Consider the following 23,326-nt stretch of genomic DNA (forward strand, 5'->3'; position numbering starts at 1 on the left):
TTTGGACTTGGAGGATCCAAGAGTTCCTGATTTTCCCTAAAATCTGGCAACCTTTTCCATGTGTTAGTAGCCTAAAGTCGATACTAGGCTTCTTACTGGGCGAGTGCGTCTAATCACACAACAAATATACCTGAACAAGCCTTGTTTTTGCTGTCTGACGCGCGTCTCAGTTCCGCACGCAGGTTTTGCATGAAATATTGTGGGAGTTACAATATTTCATGCAAAAATGACAGTATTTGGAAAAGATTTGAAATTTGATGGAAATCCACTCATTTAAGATGTACTGTAAGTGTTATATTTGACCACATCAACAGTAATTGCTTTTTTGGAAACATAAGAGTTATGATTTAGGCACTATTTTTTTCAGCAAAAGTAATTTAAATACTGGTTTAGATTTAATTTGCGCAAATCATTTAAAAAACTCATTAACTCATCGGATTTATCAGTAGGTGACCATTTACCTTAAGCACGTAAATGGTACACCCGTGGATCAGAAGAACCGAGCATCCGGCTGCTGTCATTGGTGGTGCCTGTCTCTGTTTGCGGCGTTAATTATCTGGTGTTCGTGTGTTTGTTCTGCGTATAATGTGTTTGCTGGGGACCTTGAAGACTTCAGCACACAGACTCATGGGACTGGCTTTTCCAGCAGTGCTTAAAAATGCGGGAATGAGCAAGACTTCAGCAGAGCAGTCTGCGCAGCTGCACGGTACGGATGTTTTTTAATGTTCGACAGATGTGTATTGATTCAGAGATGAGTCAAATGATGTTACGACAGTGTCACCATCTGTGATTTTAAATATAGCACTGAATTCTTAAGATCAGCTGAGTGGTAGTTGACTGAAAAAATAGATGTTTTTTTTTTAATGGCTATACCTGCGTGAACCGGAACTGCGTACCCAATGTTTGATTAAACATTGTCAGTAATTAAGCCAACGACCAACGAGCGTGATCACTGATTTTTACACAACATTAATCTTTTTCACTGTTCATCTTTTTCAGGTTATGGATTAACGGAGCTATGAACACAAGCCTGACTGCACAGTACGCTAACATGAGCGCAAGCCCATTTTTGCACGCGTTCTTTAAGAACTTCGTTCTCGTCCTTCTGGGCTGCTCCATCAACTACATCAATGGTACCCTGGTCCTCACCTTCTTCAGGAACGAGGTGTTGTACGCTGAACCACGCTACATCCTGTACATTCACATGGTCATCACCGACATAGTTCAGCTCTCTGTGGGGATAGCTCTGCATGTCGTCAGCTACGCTTTTCCCTCAATAAATGTCGCCGTCTGCTGCGTTCTGCTTATGATCGCCAGCTTCACCTCCATGAACACCCCTCTGAACCTGGCCGGCATGGCGGTCGAGCGCTACATCGCCATCTGCAACCCGCTGCGCCACGCCCAGATCTGCACCGTGCGCAGAACCTACATCCTCATCGCGCTCATCTGGAGTGTGGGGGCCATTCCGGGGCTGGCCGACCTCTTCATTGTGCTGGTGCTAAGGCCCTTGTCTTTCTTTTACTCCAGTGTTCTGTGTTATCACAAAAGTGCTTTCTTCACGTCCGTCCACGAAAATAAAAATCGCGTCGCTCACACGCTGTACATGTCCTTCGTGTGGCTGACGCTGATCTACACTTACCTCAGAGTCCTCCTGACAGCCAAATCCGCCAGCACCGACCCGGTTTCGGCCCGAAAGGCTCGGAACACCATCCTGCTCCACGGGGCCCAGCTGCTGCTCTGCATGCTGGCCTACATCTCCCCCACCGTGGACATGACTCTAATGTTATATTACCCGCAGTATCGCGCGCATCTACTGTTTCTGACTTACTTGATATCATACGTCATGCCCAGAGTTTTGAGTCCGTTGATCTATGGTGTCAGAGATGAGAAGTTTTGCAGATACATGAAAGACTACTGGCTATGTGCACGCTGCAGAAGAAAAGTCACTCCTCAAGCATTTACGGCAGCAAAATAACCAAACACTTTTTATCCCTGTTTAGATTATTCTATGATTCATACCATCAGTTTTCAGTTTTATTTAAAGTAGGCATTCAACAGCCGTGTATGTTGCCGCTCAACAGTTTTCTGCAAAGAACAGCGAAAAACTGTAACTCTTTAAAGAGAATTGAATTATAAATTAGGCTATTGTGGAAGTTAAAAACTGTTTCATATTTAGCGATTGTTTAGTGTAGGCCTACCACTAATTACCAACCGTACTTCAGAACTTTAAAGTTGATACTTAAGAGGGGTTGTTAGATACATCAAAAGCAAAATATTCACATTTTGGTGTGGTAATTTCTCATGGATACATTGTTATTTTCCATATAGTCAATACATTAGACTATTTTGCTATAATATAAATTGTACCTGAAGCAAACAGCACCAGCCCCAACGAGGAGTGAGATGAGAATGCACGTTATCAGGGTTGTGCCGACTTGTGTCCTGTCTGTTATTTTTGTCAACATCAGAAAATCCGAAACGAAAAGCACATTGATTTGTATATGTGATTGTCATTTTCAAAGTTTCTTCGAAAAGCAAAACCCACTTATTCGCTGGTCTCTTTCTTATGAGTAAACTATGACTTATGCGATGGTTTATCTAACGGAAAACTGCGAACAACGGAAGGCGTGCCTGAATTTGTCGCAGCTAGACGCTGAAGTTTTTTATTTTCCTTTTTTTCTTACGTTATGAATGTGTTCAACCTTAGGCTATTCTCTTTGGGTAAAACTTTAAAATAGCAATATTAAACTGTGACCGAGTAATACATTAGAATAACAGAATAAATAGTAATTTGAGATTGTAGTTGGGTGCGGTGCAGAAGCAGGGTTTGTAGCCTAAAGCTTGCTGGTTTGATTCCTGGCTGGGGCGCCGGTAGGCAAGGTACTTATCCAGCAGTGCATTGTATAAATGAATAACATGTAAAATATAACCTATGTGACCATGTCTGTACAAGTGTCTGCTAAGCAACTGAAACGTTTCGGGGAAGAGAACTGTGAACGGTGAAAGGTGAAATCTCCCTTTTACAATACAAATCAAAGTCATAAAGTGGCGACGGTCACATTAACAAGGGGATGCTGTATTTAGGATATCTGTAAGCTTTTACATGAGTTGAAAAAATATATGTGTTTGCCAAAGCGCTTTCCCTGTCGGAAACGTTATTCGACGATAGGGAAGCAAAGCAGCATATGGAGTAGAGTAGCTAAACTACAAATAAAATCAGGTAAGCGCGCTAAATGAAACGAGCTCGTCTCACCACAGTCCGAGCCGGCACCTTAAATGAAACGTTTCAGAAACAACAAGAATACATGCCTTTGTTCGCCTGTCCTGAGCAGCATCTCCGTTTAATGTAGCTAATCCCCTGGCGCCCATCCCTTTGGGAGACAGTAACCCTTTGGGGCTGGTGCCAGCTCGGTTTAGTTGAAGACTCCACATTTCAGCCTCAAAGCTACTGACACAAAGCAACCATAACGGCACTCTTCTTATAAGTAAACATATCCGATAGTATAAGATATAAATATGTAAAAGTATTACAATCTGTTGCATAGCGCTGAACGTCATCGCTGGATCAACAACAACAAAAAGTTTTTTTCCCCTGTGACAAACATTTTTGGACAACCCCAGGTTAATTCAATGTAACCTTACTCTATATAATGTGGACAAAAGTCACAGGAGATTTTCCAGGTCACTTGCATCGGCACTAGGCTGCCAGTCCAAGCCATCATGGCTTCACAACGCTGGAACCAGTGGGGGTGTGTTTGGCGTCTCATTTCTTGGAGGACGCCATCGTGGGAAACAGCACCTGCCCATTCCGGCGCGTTTATACCTGGGCGATGCTTCATAATCGGCAGAGTGAAAAACAAAATTATGGTGCAGCTCCTGTAGCCTGTTGGTAAGACCAGGGGAGTTTAGGGAAAGGCACAGCTGAGACATGCGACGGCTGCTGTAACTGCTTACGATGCCTGATTTGGTAAATAACGAAATCGTGGGTCATATGGTACATTGATCTTTTAGCTACCCTATCAGAGCACAGATAGCGAGACTATGGGGAGGAGTTTCCCAAAAGAGAAGAGATCTTTTTAGGCCTGTCAAAAAGACTCATTTTGAATAACACTGAAAGTTTTTGAAAATGATTTTTTTCCTCTTTTGAATAACTATGTTAAAATATCATGCAATTGATGTTTTTCTAAATTGTTTACACACATTTCTCACAAAATAATCTCGTTCTCAGAACTGTTAACACAGATTTCAAAACACTCTACTACATAACTTCAGAAAACTCATACAAAATGAAACGCTGCACTCAAAACCTTAATTGACATCATTTTTGCTGCAAACTAACACCCCACATTCCTGCATATGATTCTTATTGAGCAATAATTTCACACCAGTGGGATCAACAAATAGCGCTACCGATAAATGCTCGTGTTTCCGCCTGGCCATTCCTACTGAGGATCCCCTTTCTATCTGGAAAATGTATATAAATATGATGTCAACAAAGGAACAGAAGTTCCAATTTGATGGATACATAAATAATATATTTAGAGCAAATTTCAGTAGTTTAGTGTAATCACATTTTCTGTACTGCATTGTTTTACAATGTTTCCCGTAAACCGATTTTGCATATTCCTGCAAATTAAGATCTATGTTCTCATTAAGTATGCTCTCGGTATGGTCAATATGGCTGCCAAAACTAATTTTTGCAAAACTAATAGTAAATTTTCGTTTATTTCACGCAAATTACGAAACTAAACACTTTTTTCCTAAACACTTCAAACAAAACTCATTAACTCATGAAACTACATTTCAGTTGAAAATTCAAGTCATATCATGTTGTCACACGGTTAATTTCCACATGGGTTATCACATGGGTTATCACATTTGTGGCTGTCTTTGTGTACCCTTAGGAAAAGTACTTAACCCACAACCTCAGTAAAGATGCAGCTGTATGAATGCATAAAATTGTAACCTATGTAAATCGTTCTGGATAAGAGCGTCAGGTAAATGACAACAATGTAATGCAATGTCATGTCAGTAAACTGTGATGTCATGTGTGAATCATCAATACCTGTTCGTTGTCTTACTGTATGGTCAACAAACATAAAAATGATATCGGTTTCCTGAAATCGACAATCGTGCGTAAAGCAAGACGTAAAACACATTTACAATTTCACCATTTCCAAAATTGTGATCAAATGACATTTATCATACACACACGCGCACAATTTAGTGAAATGGGCTGCTGAACATTCTGCTAAATATTTACAATCACTATTCCTATGTGGATATATCCGTATATATAAATCTCTCCTATATATCCTCTAATATCTCCTATACTATATGAATATCTAATTGCCGCGTTTTTATACCTTTAATGAAGGTAGGCTGTTAGATTTTCATAAAGGCATTGTCAGCAATGTACATAATGTTGAATTTTCAGTGGAATTTGGCTGTTTTGCAAAGTTTAAATGCTGTTTAGACGGCTGTGTTAAGTATGAGTGTAGACTCATACTTGAGTGTAGACTTCAGTTTGCAGAAACGTAAAAAATTCACACACATTTACGAGAAAAACCCTGAATGTGTGAAAATTGTTCTGCAAACGTGAACTGGAATTGTAAATTGAGTGAATATAAGCAAATACAAGAATACAAGTGCTTGGGGTTGTGCAGAATTAGTCGAGGTTCTTGTTCCATGAGCCTCGTTTTTTCACAGTGTCCGTCATTGTGTCCCGTTATGACCTCACTCTTTCTCATCTCCCGGAGTTTTGCCTGCTTTGGTAAAAAAATGAAAAAATTATATATATATATATATATATATATACACACACACACGACAAACGTCAGTTGCTGCTAACCTTCAACAAAGTAGAACATCTCATTCTCTTTACTGCTTTGTTTGGCGTCCCTTTGGAAACCAGAGCACACCAGACTCAAGAAAATCTATTTCAATCTGTCTCACAAACTGACAGGGTGCATACAAACATTAAAACAGTTCTGATTCCTTCCACAAGATAAATCAGATTAACCATAAACACTTGACATTTGACATTTAGACTTTTGCGTGTCGCCCAGATGACAGCACCCTCCCTGGTGGCGTCATGGGCTACATCCCCGGTGATTTCTCATCAGCCGCTGGAATAACCCCCTCCCTCCATTCCACAGGTGGTCTGCAGCGCTCCTTTATAAAGGTGAGCAGGGGCATGATCGCGCGGACAGAGTGCAGATCAGAGGTAAGTGTTATGCTTAACGGTGAAATACAGACGCATTTAACACCGCAAAAACGCAGAATACTTCTAACAGAAAAGACTACTTGAATAAATTTCAGAGTGTACAAAGATATAACCCCAACTCACCTTGGGGTGCTAATGTTACCAATATGAAATTTACGAATAAATTCATTATTGAATTTATTATGTATTATATTATTTTATATGATTTAGATATGCAAGTAGAGGTACAATATTAAAGGAAAATATTTTTTTAATTACCAGACGACAAAAAACACAAGTTGACTTTACCTAATAGAAATAATGGTGTTAGTTTCTTCCCCGTTACCAGCATCTTTGTAAGAGCAGCTAGTGAATTTCGTGTGAGTTTATATGAACTTCATACTGTCTTTCCCTACAGGAGGAATCCAGTTATGAACGCCTCTGCAGCTCCAGTTCCCATGTCTGCAGAGTCGCTGGCTCTTTCTGACAGAGACGCTTTCAATACCGCCTTCACCAAGAACTTCATTGTGATGGCGCTCGGATGTTCCATTAACTACATCAACAGCGTGCTCGTGTTCACGTTTTTCAAACACCACGAGTTCAGGAACAACCCCAGGTACATGCTGTACATACACCTGGTGTGCAACGACATCCTGCAGCTCTCCGTTTCGGTCATCCTGCACGTGGCCACCTACGCGTGCCCGCAGATGAACGCTTCTCTCTGTGCGGCCCTGGTGCTGATCGCCAGCTTCACCTCCATGAACACCCCTCTGAACCTGGCCGGCATGGCGGTCGAGCGCTACATCGCCATCTGCAACCCGCTGCGCCACGCCCAGATCTGCACCGTGCGCAGAACCTACATCCTCATCGCGCTCATCTGGGGCGTGGGAGTCGTCCCGGGGCTGACCGACCTCGTCCTCGCCTTACTCTATAAGCCCCTGACCTTCTTCCACACCAATCTCATGTGTTTCCTTCAGAATGTTTTTAACTCTCCCTACCTGGCAGTTACCAAAACAGCCACTCACACGCTGTACATGTCCTTCGTGTGGCTGACGCTGATCTACACTTACCTCAGAGTCCTCCTGACAGCCAAATCCGCCAGCACCGACCCGGTTTCGGCCCGAAAGGCTCGGAACACCATCCTGCTCCACGGGGCCCAGCTGCTGCTCTGCATGCTGGCCTACATCTCCCCCACCGTGGACATGACCTTGCGGGCGTATTTCCCGCAGTACCGCACGCACATCATGTTCTTCACCTACATCATCGCCTATATCTTCCCGCGGTTTCTCAGCCCCATCATTTACGGGATTCGTGAGAAGAAGTTCAAAAAGCATTTGGGTCGGTACCTCTCATGTGGACTGATAACAGTTAAAATAAAACCCACAGAATAACCGAGGACCAAGTGTCCGTTAAGGGCGCGGTGAACATTTTTAAAACTTTCCGCCATTTTAATGTGGTACTATTTTTCTGTAATTGTTAATATTCACTGAGGGCGAAAATAAAAGGAGTATTTTGTTCTCTCCCCAGAACACCCTTAACTCTGGTGACCTTCTTGCTTCTAGCTTTTGAGCACACAAAGAAAACTGGCGCCATGTTTACTGCCTAGTGTCGGAATCTTCAATATATCGCCGTTCCAGAGCACCAAGTCAAACTGCATTTCCTGAGGTAAAGTCGAGCTCCAAGGTAACAGTCAAAAGCAATGCTATTCACTGGAGAAAATGAGAACTATAATTACAATTCACTGACATTCTATTGAATAAATGACTAAATGGATACTTCACCCACACTACCAAACGCCGATTTAAAAGCTTTTGAGTCTGACGGATGGTCACCAAAACTGATCACACAATGAAATATGCAGTAGCACGAATATGTACAATATCCATAAGAACAATAAAAAATAGTATGTTTACAAATGCATGCTTCCCAAACGTATTAAAGTATGAATGCCTGCAAGTTACCGTCCTTGTACTTCATCCACAACTTCCAACTTTTAACTGTAGCTCACAGAAAAAGGAAAAATGGGCTTCACATAGTAAATTCATTTTAAAGAAATTTTAATCAAGAGCTCTTTACAAAATCAAATCTTGATTACAAAAAAGTTAGAAATACAGGGTGGTCTCTGAATGAACACAAATGAACAAATACCACATAGATTCCAGAGCTCATAGAGCTTAAAAACAAACCATATGCAGACAAAAAGTACAGCCCAAATGTTCACTCCTCTGAAAGGTTAGGAAGTTCTGCTCTTTTTTGGTGTCTGAATGTATTTTGCATCTTAATTGTACACTTCCAGTGAAGAAACAACAAAAAACCCCTCTAAATCACAAGACAACTGCGGGTACAACGATGTACAAATGAAAATATCCGGAAAAAAAGACAGACGTTAGGTAAGCTGGAACTACCGTCCCTTCGTTACAATACATACTGAAACTTAACGCATGACGCCTACAACTTTTACCTGTGCAGGTGTGCAGTTACGGAAATTAAGCCTTGCTTTTCTGAAATTGTTGCATATAATGTTCTAAATTTTAAAAACTCCACAAAATTACCGAGCATGTGCAGAGACCGGAGCCTCCTTTAAACGGTGTACGGATGAGAAATGATTTATTTGAGCCACAAAATGCTGCCCTGGGACCCTATGTACAGCTGATCAGAGAGATTCGCTCTTCTCCGAACAGGGAAACAGTTTGGCTCTGTACAGTTCGGCCAGCAGGCATCCAAGCGTCGATTCCGTGGGGGGGGGGGGGTCAATTTTCCCGGAATCATCGGCGGGCGGGCATGAGAAGCTGGGTGGCCGTGACCGAATCGGGGAAAAGGTTGTGATAGGTGGGGAGGGGAACGTATGCTGCTGTGATCATTTTACCTGCGGAGAGAAACATCACCTTAGCATTTTCACTGAAAACCTACACGTGCTTATGTCATTAACACATAAGGGCTGTTTGACCTCATGACAATCGTCAGTTATTGTGTGTGAGGGTGGGGTGTTCCCCCATGCTGACAACCTTGCACGGACTTTGATGGCACTAACAGAATAAGCCTGTACCCACCTGCAAACCACCGTCCATGTAAAGCGTTGACTGCAGCCATGGCAGCAGGGATTGTAGGACATTTCACATACACGTTACCCTACAGGAATAGAGGACAGACAGCAATAGAGGGGAACAGGGCAAAAAAGCCAAGACACTGTATTAGCTGTGGTTCTCAAATGCATTACAACTCAGACCACATCAATTCTAGTTCAAATATACATTTCTGCCCAGGACAGAAAATGTTAGATTATAATGCTACAACGCTAAATGTTTCATTCATTTAAATCCTCCTTACTTGAGTGGAATTCTTGTCGACATATATGTGTACGACCCCGCCATGTTTGTTACATTCTTCAATGACGTCATCTTGAATTTCAACATCCCATCCAGGCTCTTCTTCCCTGCAACACAGAGTGGGTGAGTGTCTGAACTGTCTCTCCAACCTCCTTCGTATTGTCAGATTCGGCTGGTTCAAAACATGCAGCACTTTAACTGTGACTGAACTGCTTCCCACAGTTACCATTCCACTCCATTCAGACTAACAGCTACACAACCTGACATTTGCAAGCCGCCATCTTCCTATACACAAATCCATTACGTCAAAAGCATCCCTACTGCTAAAGTGGAAGATAGCCTCTTAGATTTGCGTGAATTACCAGTTATATTATGGGTAAATTATGATCCCCTAAAGGCACAGACACCTTGTGTGTCAGGGCGACTTCAGTAGATAAATGTTCTACAAACCTTCCACAAAAATCAGAACTGATATAGTCAAAGGAAAAAAGGTCCTCTTTTGGGCCAGTACTCACGACTGCGGGTTGAACATGTTGGAGAGCTGGAAGCAGTGTGTTGCCAGAGGCTGTGTTGGTAGGTTCAGGGGAGTGTTCACATTCATGTTCAGGTTTAAGTTCAAAGCAGGGTTGATGGCGGCAGCTACAGGAAACGGGGGGGAAAAAAGGGAAAACATGAGCCCCACCCTCAGCACCTGTGCCGGGTACGAGACAAAGCCGGCGGCGTCCTAGCTCTTGGATAGCCATGGAGGCTTGTGAATTCAAACCATGCTTTACAGCTGCAGTCTCAGTCTAGGATTCCCCTGTTTTAGCATGATTGTTTGGCTACACCTCAACTACCCAGTCTACACATTCCATAAAAGTTTAAAGTGGCACCCAAGAAAAGAACCAAATTCCAATGAATGTTCCAACTATACAACTGTTATGTTTTGAGAATCAACTGAGCCAGACACTATGGAATTAGAGCTCCAAGCAGCAGGAAACACTTCTGACAGGCAGACAGAGCTGTTCAGCACTGCGTGTGTATGCGCCCAAAGGAATCAATTCCAACATAGAAGGGATACCGATCATTCCAAGTTAAGAACAAAGTTCTTCCCTTAGTAGAGTACCTCTTAGTGAATGTTTTTTAGAATAATAAGAGCCATATGCTAAATCGATCATGCTATAGACATACAAATCAAATTCACCTTCTGGGGGTTGAGTCAGCCTTGCTTGCAAATCTACGGATCAGAAGAAAACAAATTACTAAGTGCACTTCCATCTGAACAGGGATAAATGGAGTTTGTGAGGATGGGCATGACTGTGCACAATGGATGGATGTTTACACCTAAACCGAGTCTCAGTTCTGGCAAGCACAAGCAGGCTGGAACCGCCTTCCCTCAGAGGAACGTAGGCCACTCTCGTGAGAGACATGACCTTGGAGGTTTCTGTTAGGAGGTGGTGGGCGGGATGAAGTAGGAACACTTCATGGACTACTTTACCAATAACTTGTGTGTGATCTTTATTAAGTTAAATCTGGCCTGGATGGATCATTCAGCATAGTTATACATGAGTGCACAAGTGGCTGTGACATTGCTAACAGTCTTTCACTGGAGCCTGGCCACCAGGGCCAATCATGCTGTTGGCTTTCAGACGGTTTTACTCGCATGTGGAGGGGGGAGTAGTCCATGAACTTCATGTGGCAAGCTAACCAGCTAATGGCAGATGAATCTGACTGTATTGTTACATCTTTATTAAAATGAATACTAAAGAAAAAAAGCCCCCTACAATTTACTGATGACTGTATAACACATTTCAGTTTAAAAACACATATCTCCATGTGAGAGACTTACCTGAAGTTAAGATCTGCATGTTCATAGAAAATATTCTGTAAACTGCGCTGTATGCATGTATATATAAACAGTGTCTCTGTGTGAGCTTACATTTGAAGCACACTAAAAGGATTTTCTTTCTGGATGAATTTTGCTGGTTTATATAACAAAATGCTGGGACTAAACAGCAGACGTGAACACATGGTGCCAGCAGTCTGAATCCATTGTGACCTTGTGGGTACGGACAATGAACAAATATCAATACCACCACTCAACACTCTGACGAAGACGAATCCACAAGCAACAGAGCAGCTGCCGCTCAGGTTTGCAGGGAAAAGCACCACTGACACAGCGTGATCACTACCAAAGAGCAGTAATGTCACGTAAAACGCAGGTGGCCCCGAGTGTGAAGTCCTACTACGCATAATGAGCACGTTGAGAGTGACATTAGTTTTATCAATGTATACATAATGGTGACACCAGATTATGCTGCTCTCCTTAACTGGATCCTTCATCCATCCTACGAGAAAGTTACCTCAACTGTGACCATTTTTAAATACAGTCTATATGGCTCCAAAGGCATAAGCCCCCTACGTTTATTTCTGAGCCCTGTCCTGGAGCCCAGTGCTACTCTGTAGCCAGTGCTACAGTGTAACAATAGTAGGTGGAGAGTGCCATGACAGTACAGTACACCGCTGTGCAGAAGCGGGACAGCTGCATAAGTACAGCACAGGAGAGCTGTATCTGTGACCGTGTCTGAGCGTTCACTCTCCCCAGCTGTGATCACACCTTCCAGAACACAGGCTAACAGGCTGCCAAGATCTACTCTGGACACATGAGCAAGATCAGATTTCAGCTGTCCCAGTGAAACGGCGTCAGGAGGAGTCATGGAGAGAACCGAGCCAGACAGGATGCACTGATGGCACATGATGCTGAATGAGAGCTGCAGATGGCGATGGAGAGTCACAGCTGTTTCTCGGGTGATGCAGTACCTGTCACGGCCGCCATGGCGCCAAAAGGAAGGGAGCCGCTCATCTGTAGGGCCTGCTGAGCTGCGGGGGGGATCTGAAGCCCGGTGCCTGCGGGAGGACAAAACGCCTCTTTATAATCACTGCACCGGGTGATCGTGCCTGCAGCCAAACTCTCAAATGTAACCCTGACAACCAAAAACAACGTTTCTCAAGTGCGGCTGGCTCAGCAACAAGCCTCTCTGCCAGCTGGTGACATCGCTGGAAATAGGCAACATTAATCCTGCATTAATCCGATTGGAGGGAAGGGCAGAAGTCCTGTGACTCTGTTTCAGTGACATCATCAACTGACTGTGGTGGTTTGACAGGAACATGCCAAAGTAATGTTTCACACACAGTACACACCACACCAGATGAAAAGGGTTTCTAAGGCTTTTTTCACATGCAAGGAGAGGGCAGAAGCTAAGAGGACCCCGGGTGGTGCTCATGTTTGGATTTGGGTTCAGCGGGTCTAATGAAACAGCCCTTCCAGTGAGACGCTTCCTGTGTTACCTTCCGCCAGCCTGGCCATCAGCTGCAGCCGCCCCGTCGTCCCCAGGTCGATGCCCGTCCGCTCCAGCTCATCGCTGTCCAGGAAGGAGCTGGCGGTGGACGCGTCCGTGCGCTCCGTCACGTGACCCACTTTCATGGGCCTGCCGGCCAGCTCGAACCCATTCAGCTGCTCCAGGGCCTTCTTCGCGCACTCTGCGTCAGCAAACTGCAGGAGGTAACACACATCTGCCTTTAAACAATGCCGGCAGGGCACAGTCTGGGACCAAACGGCTGCAGGTTCAAAAGCTTGGAGGTGCAGTCCTACAGTACCGTGGAGTCAGAATGCAAATTTTAAACGCTGTCTTTTCGTTTCATGTCTTACAGCTGGGCCACTCCTTAAGACAGATATGCCTGCATACAGCTACAGAGATAAGCTTACCAACAGAAATATCTGGCTGAATAAAACAAATATGTCAAATACAAGCTGTTACAGCTAACGAACAACAGGAACACATGTGGAACACAAAGTACAGGGAAGCGCGTGCAGAAAAAAGGAACAATTTCATACGTAAACTACACCTGCACTCTGCTCCTCCGCAACACCAGCAGCTCTTCCTTAGCTAAAACAGCTCTCCCCCTATTACTCTCCCTGTTTAAGGGCATCAGCTTTTAAAATCCTGCAGCTCACAAACTCACCGTGATAAAGCCGTATCCTTTGGATCGACCGGTCTCGCTGTCCATCATGAGCTGAATGCTTTCAATCTGGCAGGGAGGAGAGAGCAGGAGAGTATTAACACACTGAATGTGACTGGATTCAGGTGAAGGGTATCCCAGCTGAGAGGGAGTGAGGGCTCACCCTGCCGAAGGGCTCGAAGATCCCGCGTAGCATGTCCTCGGTGATGTTGAAGTGCAGGGACCCCACATACAGGCGCATGGGCCCAGCATTGCCCTTCTGCAGGTTGTTGGCCATGGCGGCAGCCCTGTTCTTCTCCGCCTGCAGACACACACACACAGAACATGGCTGCACTGCTCTGGGTGATCTTCATGCAGTTCCCCGCTTCCAACTAATCACTTGCACACAGAAAAATTAATAATTATGCAATCCATCTTTTATGCATGCCAAATACTTCTTAAACTATGAAAATGTTGCAGTGCCCAAAATGGTCCCCAACAAGTGCAATATTAGCAATATGTCAGTCATGCACATGCCAAGAGCTCATCATTGTGAGAGGTCCAGTTTTCTTTCGGTTTAGACAGCTCTGTGGTGCGAGAAGTCCGGCTTTCTTGCCTGAGAGGCCTGGACTATGATGGGGACTCCCAGAAGCCTCTGTCCTGTCAAGCCGATGGCCAACGGCACCGAGTTCACATCCACAAACTCAATGTATGCGATGCCCTTTGACCTTCTGGAGTTCCTATCAGAGATCATTCTGACATCTCTCACCTGCAAGGAAAAAAAAAAAGCACTACGATGAGACATATGGGCCAATGTAAGCAGAGGTCATTGGCCTGATTTGGGGTTGCAGCTTCAAAACCTGGCTGGATACTAGGGTAATGCCATTGTAAATTTGAGCACATTATCTTTGCTGAAATGCTTGTGAGTTCCAGCAGTACAAGCAGATAACGTATCAAACGCAGGTGGTGCAGTCACACTGTGCGAGCGGGCCGCGCCGGATTTAGACTGACCGCTCTGCCAACAGTGTGACGCAACGCGATGCAACTGCTTACTTTTCCCACTGCGGAGAAGAACTCCTCCAGGTCGCGGGGCCGGATCCTGGCGGCCAGCTGCATGCAGAACACCGTGCGGGCGTCCCTCTCCTCGGGCGTCAAGTTATCGATGGGCTCCCTGCGGAAACACAGCCCTTCAGCCACTCCGCCCTTCACCATTCCTGCAAGACTCCACACTTACACTGCAGCTTCTCCCATAACACAATGTAAGGCTGCCAAAAATACCTGCCGTCTGATACTACTCACACGCTGCATTTCCACACCTTTTCCCAGCATCATTAAATATGCATCTGGTAGTAGCATTGAAACATTGGCAACTGTCTGCGCTTCTATGACAAAAATTGCATCTTCGCCTTCATGTAAGACATGGCATCAATTATTAAGCAAAAACGAAAAAAAGCTTCCCTTCCAGTACCCAGAAGTCATTTTTCAGTGCAAATAAGAACTGCATTTCCCAACCCCAGCCCTCATTCATCACCGTAAATTTCTCTTTTTATAACGCTATTGAATATTACGCAGCTGAACTGAAATTAGTGTTCCACATATATGCAATGTATTGTCGGAAAAGCTTCGGAAGGCAGTGGACTGGGCTGCTGCTAGCAATGAGCAGAGAGTGAGGCCTGCAGGGGAGAGGCTGGCTTGCCGGATGGAGGCCACCACAGTGCTGTGCACATCAGCTTACTCTCCACTCACCTCACAGGGCTCTTATCCTTCTTAAAGGGGCTCCGGCTTCTGGAACGTCTCCGACTGAAGAGAGAAGGAGAAGGACGGCGTCAATTTCGCAGCCCGGACCTGCGTGTATAACTGCTCAGCATCACACCAAACGAACAAGCACCCACACAAGAAGACAAGAAGTAGGGTGATAAAAACCTTATTTTGATGGCAAGAGGTGGGCCAATCTTCCCTCTGGAACCACCGTTAAATTTCGGGCCAGAGCTGCGATTAAAAACAAGGTTTGTCTCAGTGACTGTGGCCATCAGTCAGCTACCTGCACGACAAGTATTCACTCGACGGGGGCACTATCCGGCACAGTCAACTCTCCGTTACCCATGACGACTGCTGACCGTTTTTGGATTCCACATTGCTCGTTACATATGCCGATCAGGGTGGAATTTCGATTTTTTTAATGTGGTTAGTGCAAACAGTGTTAAAAATGATCTGCCGGTTAACATGTTTATTTTTTAAAACCTGCAATATCAGGAGTGATGATCTAACGGCTAACACCATTAGCTGACACTAAACGCTACTTTTTGCTCAATGGAAAGCTGGTAATGAGAGACCGAGACTCGAGAGGTCTCTGTGTCGGCCATTTCCCCAGCGAGCAGCCTGTGACGCTGAGGGGCACTTCAGTCACCAGAGGACGGGGAGTTTGACTGTTCATGGCGAGAAGCGGACGTGCCACAGAGGTGACGTGCACGGTGAGGACGAGCAATGGGTGATGACTCAATGCATGAAGCATACTCGCCTGGAAGGAATCTGGTTTTCAAATGACAGACAAAAATCAAGATGCTAATTAATTTTGAGTGCCCATTTTTTAAGTGAGGGAGCACACTAAGCTCCTCTCTATGCACTCTCTGCCTGGATCACCATTATAATCAGAGTTCATCCTTTCACCCACACTGATCAATGCGTTAGGGTTAAGGAGTACGGATTACCATTCTGCTCAGTCACCCTTCTCGTGTTTCCATGGATACCCAAATTGACTATCATCTTTCACTTCAGAACTCCTCTGATTCCACTTTCTGAAATTACTCAGTAAACTGAGGAAAATGTAAAACTGCATATCTGCCTGCAAGCATCTGGTTTTTTTTAAAATAAGAAAAATACAAATTAAGACTGGGAAGAAAAAAATTTACGTGAAAAAGTTGCTAAAGAAAAAATGGAGAAAAAAAGACGCTGTGGAGGGATGTGACCGGACCTTTTGCGTACCGGTCTGCGCCCTGACTGAGCGGTCAGGCCACAGGGGCCTGGTCTCTGCTGACAGACACATTACAGACAGACATGGTGACAGGCGTGGCGTGGGGGGCGGGGCAGGGGACGGGGATTCGGGACGTACAAAGGGCTCCTGCGGGCTCTGTAGCGGCCGCTGCGCTCTCGGCTGCGGGAGCGGGAGCGGCGGCGCTCTTTGCTGCGCGAGCGCTTCTTTTCCCGGCTCCGGCTCCGCCTCTGGTCCCGGCTCTTTTTGCGATCCCGACTCCTGCTTCTCCGCTTGTCGCGGCTCGCGCTGCGACTCCGGCTCCTGCTCCTCTTTTTCCTGAGGAGACACCAGGCGAACAGCGGGAACATAGCGTTACAGCGGGAACAGCGCGTTACAGCGGGAACAGCGCAGTACTGCACACACTTCACAGTGTTACACACTTTACCTGCAGGGCAGACACAGCTACCCTGGGAGGCCTCTGTTATACTGCCAGAAACAGTTATATTTTCTGAATGACTTATCCCAAATTAGCACCGAGTTCGATCGGGTCTTAATGCAGCTTTTTTTCTAAGCAGCTAGCTAGCTGTATTTAGTTGTGTAGCGATAACAGCAGGGCTGACAAGCTGCAGCCAAATTAGCCAGATTAGTGATTATGACACTAGCCACACAGTAGGAGAATAAAAACATTGAATTGAAGGGAATGGGAGCATGTATTAGATTTAGCACAAACTTTCCACTGTGTCTGATCTGAGCGTTATACTTACTTCTTACTGCGCTCCTCATTGCCGTTGGTACTAGAGGGCTTGATCTCATCCTAAGCAGGGTCGATAGAAGAACATCATGAAGACGAAGAGGCAACATTTCAAGTCGACAGGGTAAAGGGGGGGATGGGAACAAGAGAAAATATAAAATATAATTATTACAAAATATATTCATACAAAGTTTTGGGGCTTTGGACAAACTTTCTAAAGTTGGGTCGTTGTTAAGCACTCTGCTGTTATTTTTCCCCTCTTTTTTTTCTTCCCCTTTTTAACACATCTGTAACTAATCACCCCAGTACTCAGTACTCAACAGCTACAAGGGATAAAATACTTGGTATGCTATGAAAAGCCAAGTTCAGTGAATGTTTGGTCAGCAACCCAGCCCCTCCTGAGCAGTACCAAGGCTAGCTTTGCCTAAGACCCAGGTGGCCACGCTAGCAGCCAGCCACTAATTGAGTTCCTGTGGTGGATGCCACTCCCGTGATCTTCACCCATTTTCGTTGGTGGACTGTAAGAGCTCGATGCCACTTCTGTCACACCTCGCCCTGAAGCAAACAGGGATTCACACTGCTTAGTAATGTCGGCTCCCAAGAAATCAAATTAGAAAATGAAATGAAAAAAAAAAAAACTCCACCAGTTCAACCTCATGAATCTCCCTAGCTCGTAGTTCGCTGCATGGAGATAATCCATGTGTGGTAGTTTTTTTTAAGGGAAAACTATTCCTTGAAATGAAAGCATTAACCTTAAAATGTGACGACAGGTATCCAATAGTCTTAAGCATTTTATTTATGTAAACTTATGGAAAGATGTGAAGGCATGCAAAAATATTTAGATGCTGATTAATGTACCAAACCATCACAATCAACTAGACAAGGGTTAAGAGACAGTATTCACATTTCAAAAATACATTTGGCCCCTAGTGGCCTTGGCAAAAACTGCAGCAGCACCAACAAAACACCTTCTTGTCTCTGTGCTTTGACAAACTTTTATTGAGCACTGAACTAAAGAATCGCTTAAAGTTAATTTAATAAATGTAAGTTGATCCCTCCAAGGTACATGCTTAGACAGACGACTAATTACCAAAAAATATAGTTAGACCTTATACCTATGCAATTTTGCAAAACTATTCTTAAAAGCCAAAACAAAAAGAAAGGTCATACTAAACCTGGAAGGCTAATTTCACACTACAACTAGGCCTGTACCATGTCAACAGAAAATTTGAATACTGTCTCCATGGTCTCTCAGCTTATATGTGCTTGTCATCCACTGCATTCACCTTGTTGCAACCGAACAGGTGCTTGGATGTGCAAAGATGAGGCTCTTTTTTGCCTAAGGGACCACAGTACATCAATACATTGCGCAATTACTACCTTATTTTTTGACAGTTCACACTGGAATCAAAGGTGAATTCATGGGAGTAGAGGTGAGATATCGTTAGGCAAGTCTACAAAAAGAGATAGATGGGCGTTTATTCATAGTTCTGAATTGAAACTACAACATCACATCACAAACATTTTTTCCACAAATCAGTTAAAGGGTTCTGGGCAATGAGAGGGCAAAAGATAAGCAGTTTCATGTGTAGTGCACTGAACACCCCCTACCGCCCCTCCATAATAAAAACAACCTTTACAATGCACCCACCTTCTTAAATGGCGCCTCAAGCATGGCTTCAATATCGAAATCGTCTGCCATATTGTCCTTAAGCTGTAAAGAGAAGAACCAATCACTTACATGGGTACTGGTGCATTTGTGCACAGGTTGTTAAAAAGGGACTTTTCTGACTGGCTCATTTAAATGTTACAAATACATACACAACTGCTGTTGAGAGTTTTACTGAAGTAAGGAAAAATCACAGGTACTCATGAGTGAACCACATTAGAATAATCTTGGCCTTGGTCCATGGTAAACCACCACACTGTCACGTGTCCTTTCAAAGAAAACAAAATCCTAGATAGCTAGCAAAAGTTACAACGATTGTGTTACCCCCCACAGTTTTTCAAGTTAGGCCGATGCCACTTTCTCTAAATATTTCTATGAAACAAAGTGCACTCAGAACGGGTTTCCCCACGCCCGTGTTTAAAGCCACGACACGCAGTGCAGTGTAGCCAGCGGGACGACAAGATGGTCGGCTTTAAATATCCTCCACGGCCGGGTCTGCCAGTTTGTGGCGAAATGGCGTGGGTCCAGAACAGGCTGCCCCTATCGCACATGTACAATCTAGCCTGCATGCGACTTCTGGCGGGCTGAGCCAATCAGAGAGCAGGACGGCGCTTCCGACCAGTAAAGACTTAAAAAGAAAAGGTGCAGCAAGAACTTTCTGTATGTGCTACCGAAAAAAGGGGAGGCAACTGAACTAGTAAAGTCAATCAATCAGTAGAATCATGGAATCAAAGCACATTCGCAAACCTGACATAAACTCACGTTTAATCTCGATGACACTAACCCCATATTTCCATTAGTTCTCCACTAAACAGCATTTCACATGTAAAAGTCAAAGAACTCCAAACTCGTTTTAAAAAGCATCCAATATACCACCACCACCCTAAAGCTTCTCGACCATTGCTTGTTGGCGGACTATATCAGAGCGAGACTTATAGACGATGCTTGTTACATATGCCCGTTCGTTCACCCCGGATTTCGTTGCCTTCCGGGGTGTTCGTTTTGTTCTCCCCGCGCGTTCGCCACGAATTCAAGAACGCATCACTGGTGCCTGCTCCTTCTCCTAAAGTTACCGTTACTGTAGCCAACCAAGCAAGCCAAGCCGATGTGATAACGTTAACCATCTTTCCCAATAACTATTCAAACTTAAAACCAAGAGGGAGTGTGAGACCTAAACAGGTCGCTGGAGCAATATTTACCACCAGCTTACTATTAGGTAAATAGCAAGCTTGGCGAACAAACACAGCGCTAGAAGTTTCAGCACAATAACGGCAGTTGTTAGCGTTAGCTAAGCAGCTAAATAACAGCCACATAGCTAAGTTAATTACATTGTTCCGGTTAAGAACGGACTGGTTACGTAAAGGCCTCACACCATGGTAAACACAAGTACCGCTAATTCCAGATTTATAGACAGCTTTAGCATTCCCTCACAACAACAATATTGGCCCAACGGCACCACGCAGTAAACGACGTCTGTAACGTTACCTCAGACAGATATTTTTCCAGTTTCAGCACAAAGCAGTCCGTCTCCGCGTCGCCTTCCCGTTCGCTCCGCAGGCCTCTCTTGACCTCCGACTAGCCAGCCAGTTGTTTTCGCTCTTCCGCTTTAGCTAGCTAGCTACTCAAAAAACAAATCGCTACCTCAACAAATGATTCAGTGGCGGCTGGCCTCACTCGCCAAACAGCAAGAGCTTTTTTATTCGCTATTCACAATGAACTGCTCCGGTCTGTTGGATGATGTAAAGTGTATAAAATGTTAGCCTAATTTCATGCGGTTCGTAGCTACGAACTTTCCTTCCCTCAGAAGCCACTGCACGAGCGTCTCCCAAAATGGCGCCTGCGACCCACCTGCACAGGGTCTCCCAGCCGACTGCGCAGGGGCAGGCTCTTACGCTGCGCGCTTAGCCACCATAGATACTGCGAGCCATAGAGACAACGCTGTTGATACAGGCGTAAGCCACCATAGATACTAACATCTCTAGAAACTGTGATTCATACATCCAACGATGCGTAGTTACTAGGGAAGTAGGGATGCAAAAGAATATGATGCTATGTAATTCAGTATGGTACAGATAGTTTGATTTTATGTTCTGGTTCTTCTTAAGCAGACAGCAAATCATAAATTACCTTAAAAAGTGCCATTTTTACTTCACATTAGAGAGAAGAAAATCAATCTAAATATAAAATTATTGGTCTCATTTCTAAATAATGAAGGCATAGGGCCTATACTAATAAATGTACATAAATAAATCGGATTTTACCCATGCAAAGATGTTAGAAACGATGCATCCCGAGTTCATCCCAAATTGTATCCATTGCACACTTTTTTAATGGGGGCAATCGCATCGTGAACTTTTATGCTGGTGCACCGATGCGAATTGGTGAATTTTGCCATCCTTAATAGATACTCAGAAAGGCCACCATAGATGCTATCTATCTATCCACCTATCAATCAATCAATCAATCAACCAATCTATCTGACAGATGAACTGAATTTGACTAGATGCTCTTTGCTGATTGACACAGATTCTGTAAAGCTGTTTACAGCAAAATGTCAAAGATTGTCGGAGTGGGGGTGTGTCAGGTTGTGTATGTTGGTTTTAGATTCAACTTCTGTACTTATTTTCTGAATTATCCCAATATCTTACTGCATTTGGTATTTTTGGTTCACTAATGCATGTGCATATGCACCCTATTAGGAAGAGGCAGTTGGTCATAAGACAAACCTGATCCCTCAAGGAAGTGTTTCACATTACTTGTCTGTATCCTGTCTCCCTCGGCCTGGCATTGTATCATTGTAGAGTGTTATCCAGCTCATTCAGCCAGCTGAGAGGAGATTAGCACTTGCCGTTTCTGTCCACCACCAGAGCAACTGCTGGTGTCTACACTCTAAGATTAGCCTAGGTATTCATGTCCTCAAATTCCCTGTGACCCTGTGAGGCTAGTGCTGCTAGAGTTTCTGTAGCCTAGAGGTGATACTATCAGGGAAGTTTATAGAACAAGAGAACATGAAACTTAGACTCTTTCATCTGTGTTCATCTCATCCCTGCTTGGTTAATATGAGTGAATTTGTCCCTCACAGTAGGGATAGGTGGAGACTGGCCAGAGTTTCCTCAGAGTCGGTGTACCTCATGGAGCCCCACACAAATGAGTGTATGGGGCCGTCACACCACAGCATGATTGGATAGTAAAAATATGGACAGACGGCCAATAACTCCTTCAGGATGGAGACTGAAAATTATGTGGAAGTTGCAGAAGGTATCTGGGGCCTACGAAGGTACGTCTTAAAATGAATGGGAGCTTCTCATACAAAATATATTGAAAATATATTTTATAGATTTTTTAGAACAATCAACATATGTAAATTGATGCTTTTTGGGTATATTGCAACATGTTCTTGGGCTGAACAACATATTTCTCAATATATTACAATACATTTAATTTATGTATTTCATTTTGTATGTCTCTATATATTTCATGGGAAAGGCTGATTCCAACATAGCAATCAAAGACCCAGCTATTGCACACCAGGAATAGTGAGATGCTGTGGTTCTGATAACAAAATGTGTTGGAGAGTTAATGCAGTACTCACTTCCTATATATTCGAAAAAGAAATCTAGCATCCCAGGGGACTTGGTCATTCATTGGTCCAGCAAGATAGATCAGATATTAATTCATAACTGAAACATGGGACATTGGGTGCTATTCTGGTCAAATTCTAGGCACGCAGGATATTGTGAATATTCAGTGCACACGCTGTGCTCCAGTCTAACTTCATGTGATTACTTCCAACACCAGCAGGGGGCAGATGTTTTTCTGGAATGAAGATCATGCTGCTCAAACTCGGTGTCTCTCAAGCTTCTTGACTTTGGGAATCAGTAAAAAACTGTAACACACACTGACAACCCATCCCAGACTGCAAAAATAAGATGAAAATTTGGGAAATAAAAGTGAAAGAATATATAAAAATACACTTATATCAGATTTTAAGTTTAGTAACATCACTGCACACTGAACAACGTCTGTATTGTCAGTCAATGACTTTTATACTGTTAATACATTTTAACTATTACTTAGCAGCTTAGCAGGAGTAGAGTTGGGGTCAATTCCATTGCAGTTCATCCAGTTCAAGGAAAAATTTGAAATTCAGCTCAATAATTGACAAATCTCTGTAGAAAATGAAGGCCAGTTTTCAGTTCATTCCCTGAATTGACTAAATTGAAATGGAATTGATGCCCAGGATCAATGTGCCCTAGGATGTGATTGACATTTACCCATTCAACATAACATAAATTATAAGTTTATTCACAGTTCACGGTCAATTTTTAATTTATTTTAAAGTGATTTTATAACTGCTTCTGTGTAAGGTAAGGCTTCATTGCAGGTTTTTGACATAATGCAGTGCTAAAGAGTGCTGTCTGAATTT

General features: G+C 43.9%; 3 protein-coding genes across 6 annotated transcripts; 2 read left to right on the forward strand and 1 right to left on the reverse strand.

Annotated features, from left to right (window-relative positions):
* The first annotated feature begins 1,081 nt into the window (after positions 1–1,081).
* LOC118780257 (odorant receptor 131-2-like) lies at positions 1,082–1,975 on the forward strand. The gene has a single exon (XM_036532666.1). The coding sequence runs from the start codon at positions 1,205–1,207 to the stop codon at positions 1,973–1,975; it is 771 nt and encodes a 256-aa protein (XP_036388559.1). The 5' UTR covers positions 1,082–1,204.
* A 4,688-nt stretch (positions 1,976–6,663) lies between these two features.
* Positions 6,664–7,596, forward strand: LOC118780258 (odorant receptor 131-2-like). Its single transcript, XM_036532667.1, has one exon. The coding sequence runs from the start codon at positions 6,664–6,666 to the stop codon at positions 7,594–7,596; it is 933 nt and encodes a 310-aa protein (XP_036388560.1).
* Positions 7,597–8,245: 649 nt separating this feature from the next.
* Positions 8,246–20,756, reverse strand: LOC118780333 (RNA-binding protein 39-like). Of its 4 annotated transcripts, XM_036532770.1 has the most exons (17): positions 20,386–20,756; positions 18,883–18,945; positions 17,245–17,294; positions 16,619–16,816; positions 15,433–15,498; positions 15,256–15,309; positions 14,563–14,680; positions 14,126–14,278; positions 13,694–13,831; positions 13,534–13,599; positions 12,859–13,063; positions 12,331–12,417; positions 10,715–10,747; positions 10,047–10,170; positions 9,533–9,638; positions 9,256–9,334; positions 8,246–9,071 (listed from the first exon to the last, which is right to left on the reverse strand). In XM_036532770.1, exons 2-17 carry the CDS (start codon positions 18,931–18,933, stop codon positions 8,971–8,973), a joined length of 1,629 nt encoding a protein of 542 aa, XP_036388663.1. In that variant the 5' UTR covers positions 18,934–18,945; positions 20,386–20,756; the 3' UTR covers positions 8,246–8,970. The 4 variants fall into 4 exon arrangements, with proteins under 4 accessions (XP_036388663.1, XP_036388665.1, XP_036388664.1 ...); XM_036532772.1 differs by lacking the exon at positions 15,433–15,498; XM_036532771.1 differs by lacking the exon at positions 10,715–10,747.
* Between the last annotated feature and the right edge of the window lie 2,570 nt (positions 20,757–23,326).

This window comes from Megalops cyprinoides, chromosome 7, assembly GCF_013368585.1.
Source record: "Megalops cyprinoides isolate fMegCyp1 chromosome 7, fMegCyp1.pri, whole genome shotgun sequence".
Classification (NCBI taxonomy): Eukaryota; Metazoa; Chordata; class Actinopteri; order Elopiformes; family Megalopidae; genus Megalops; species Megalops cyprinoides.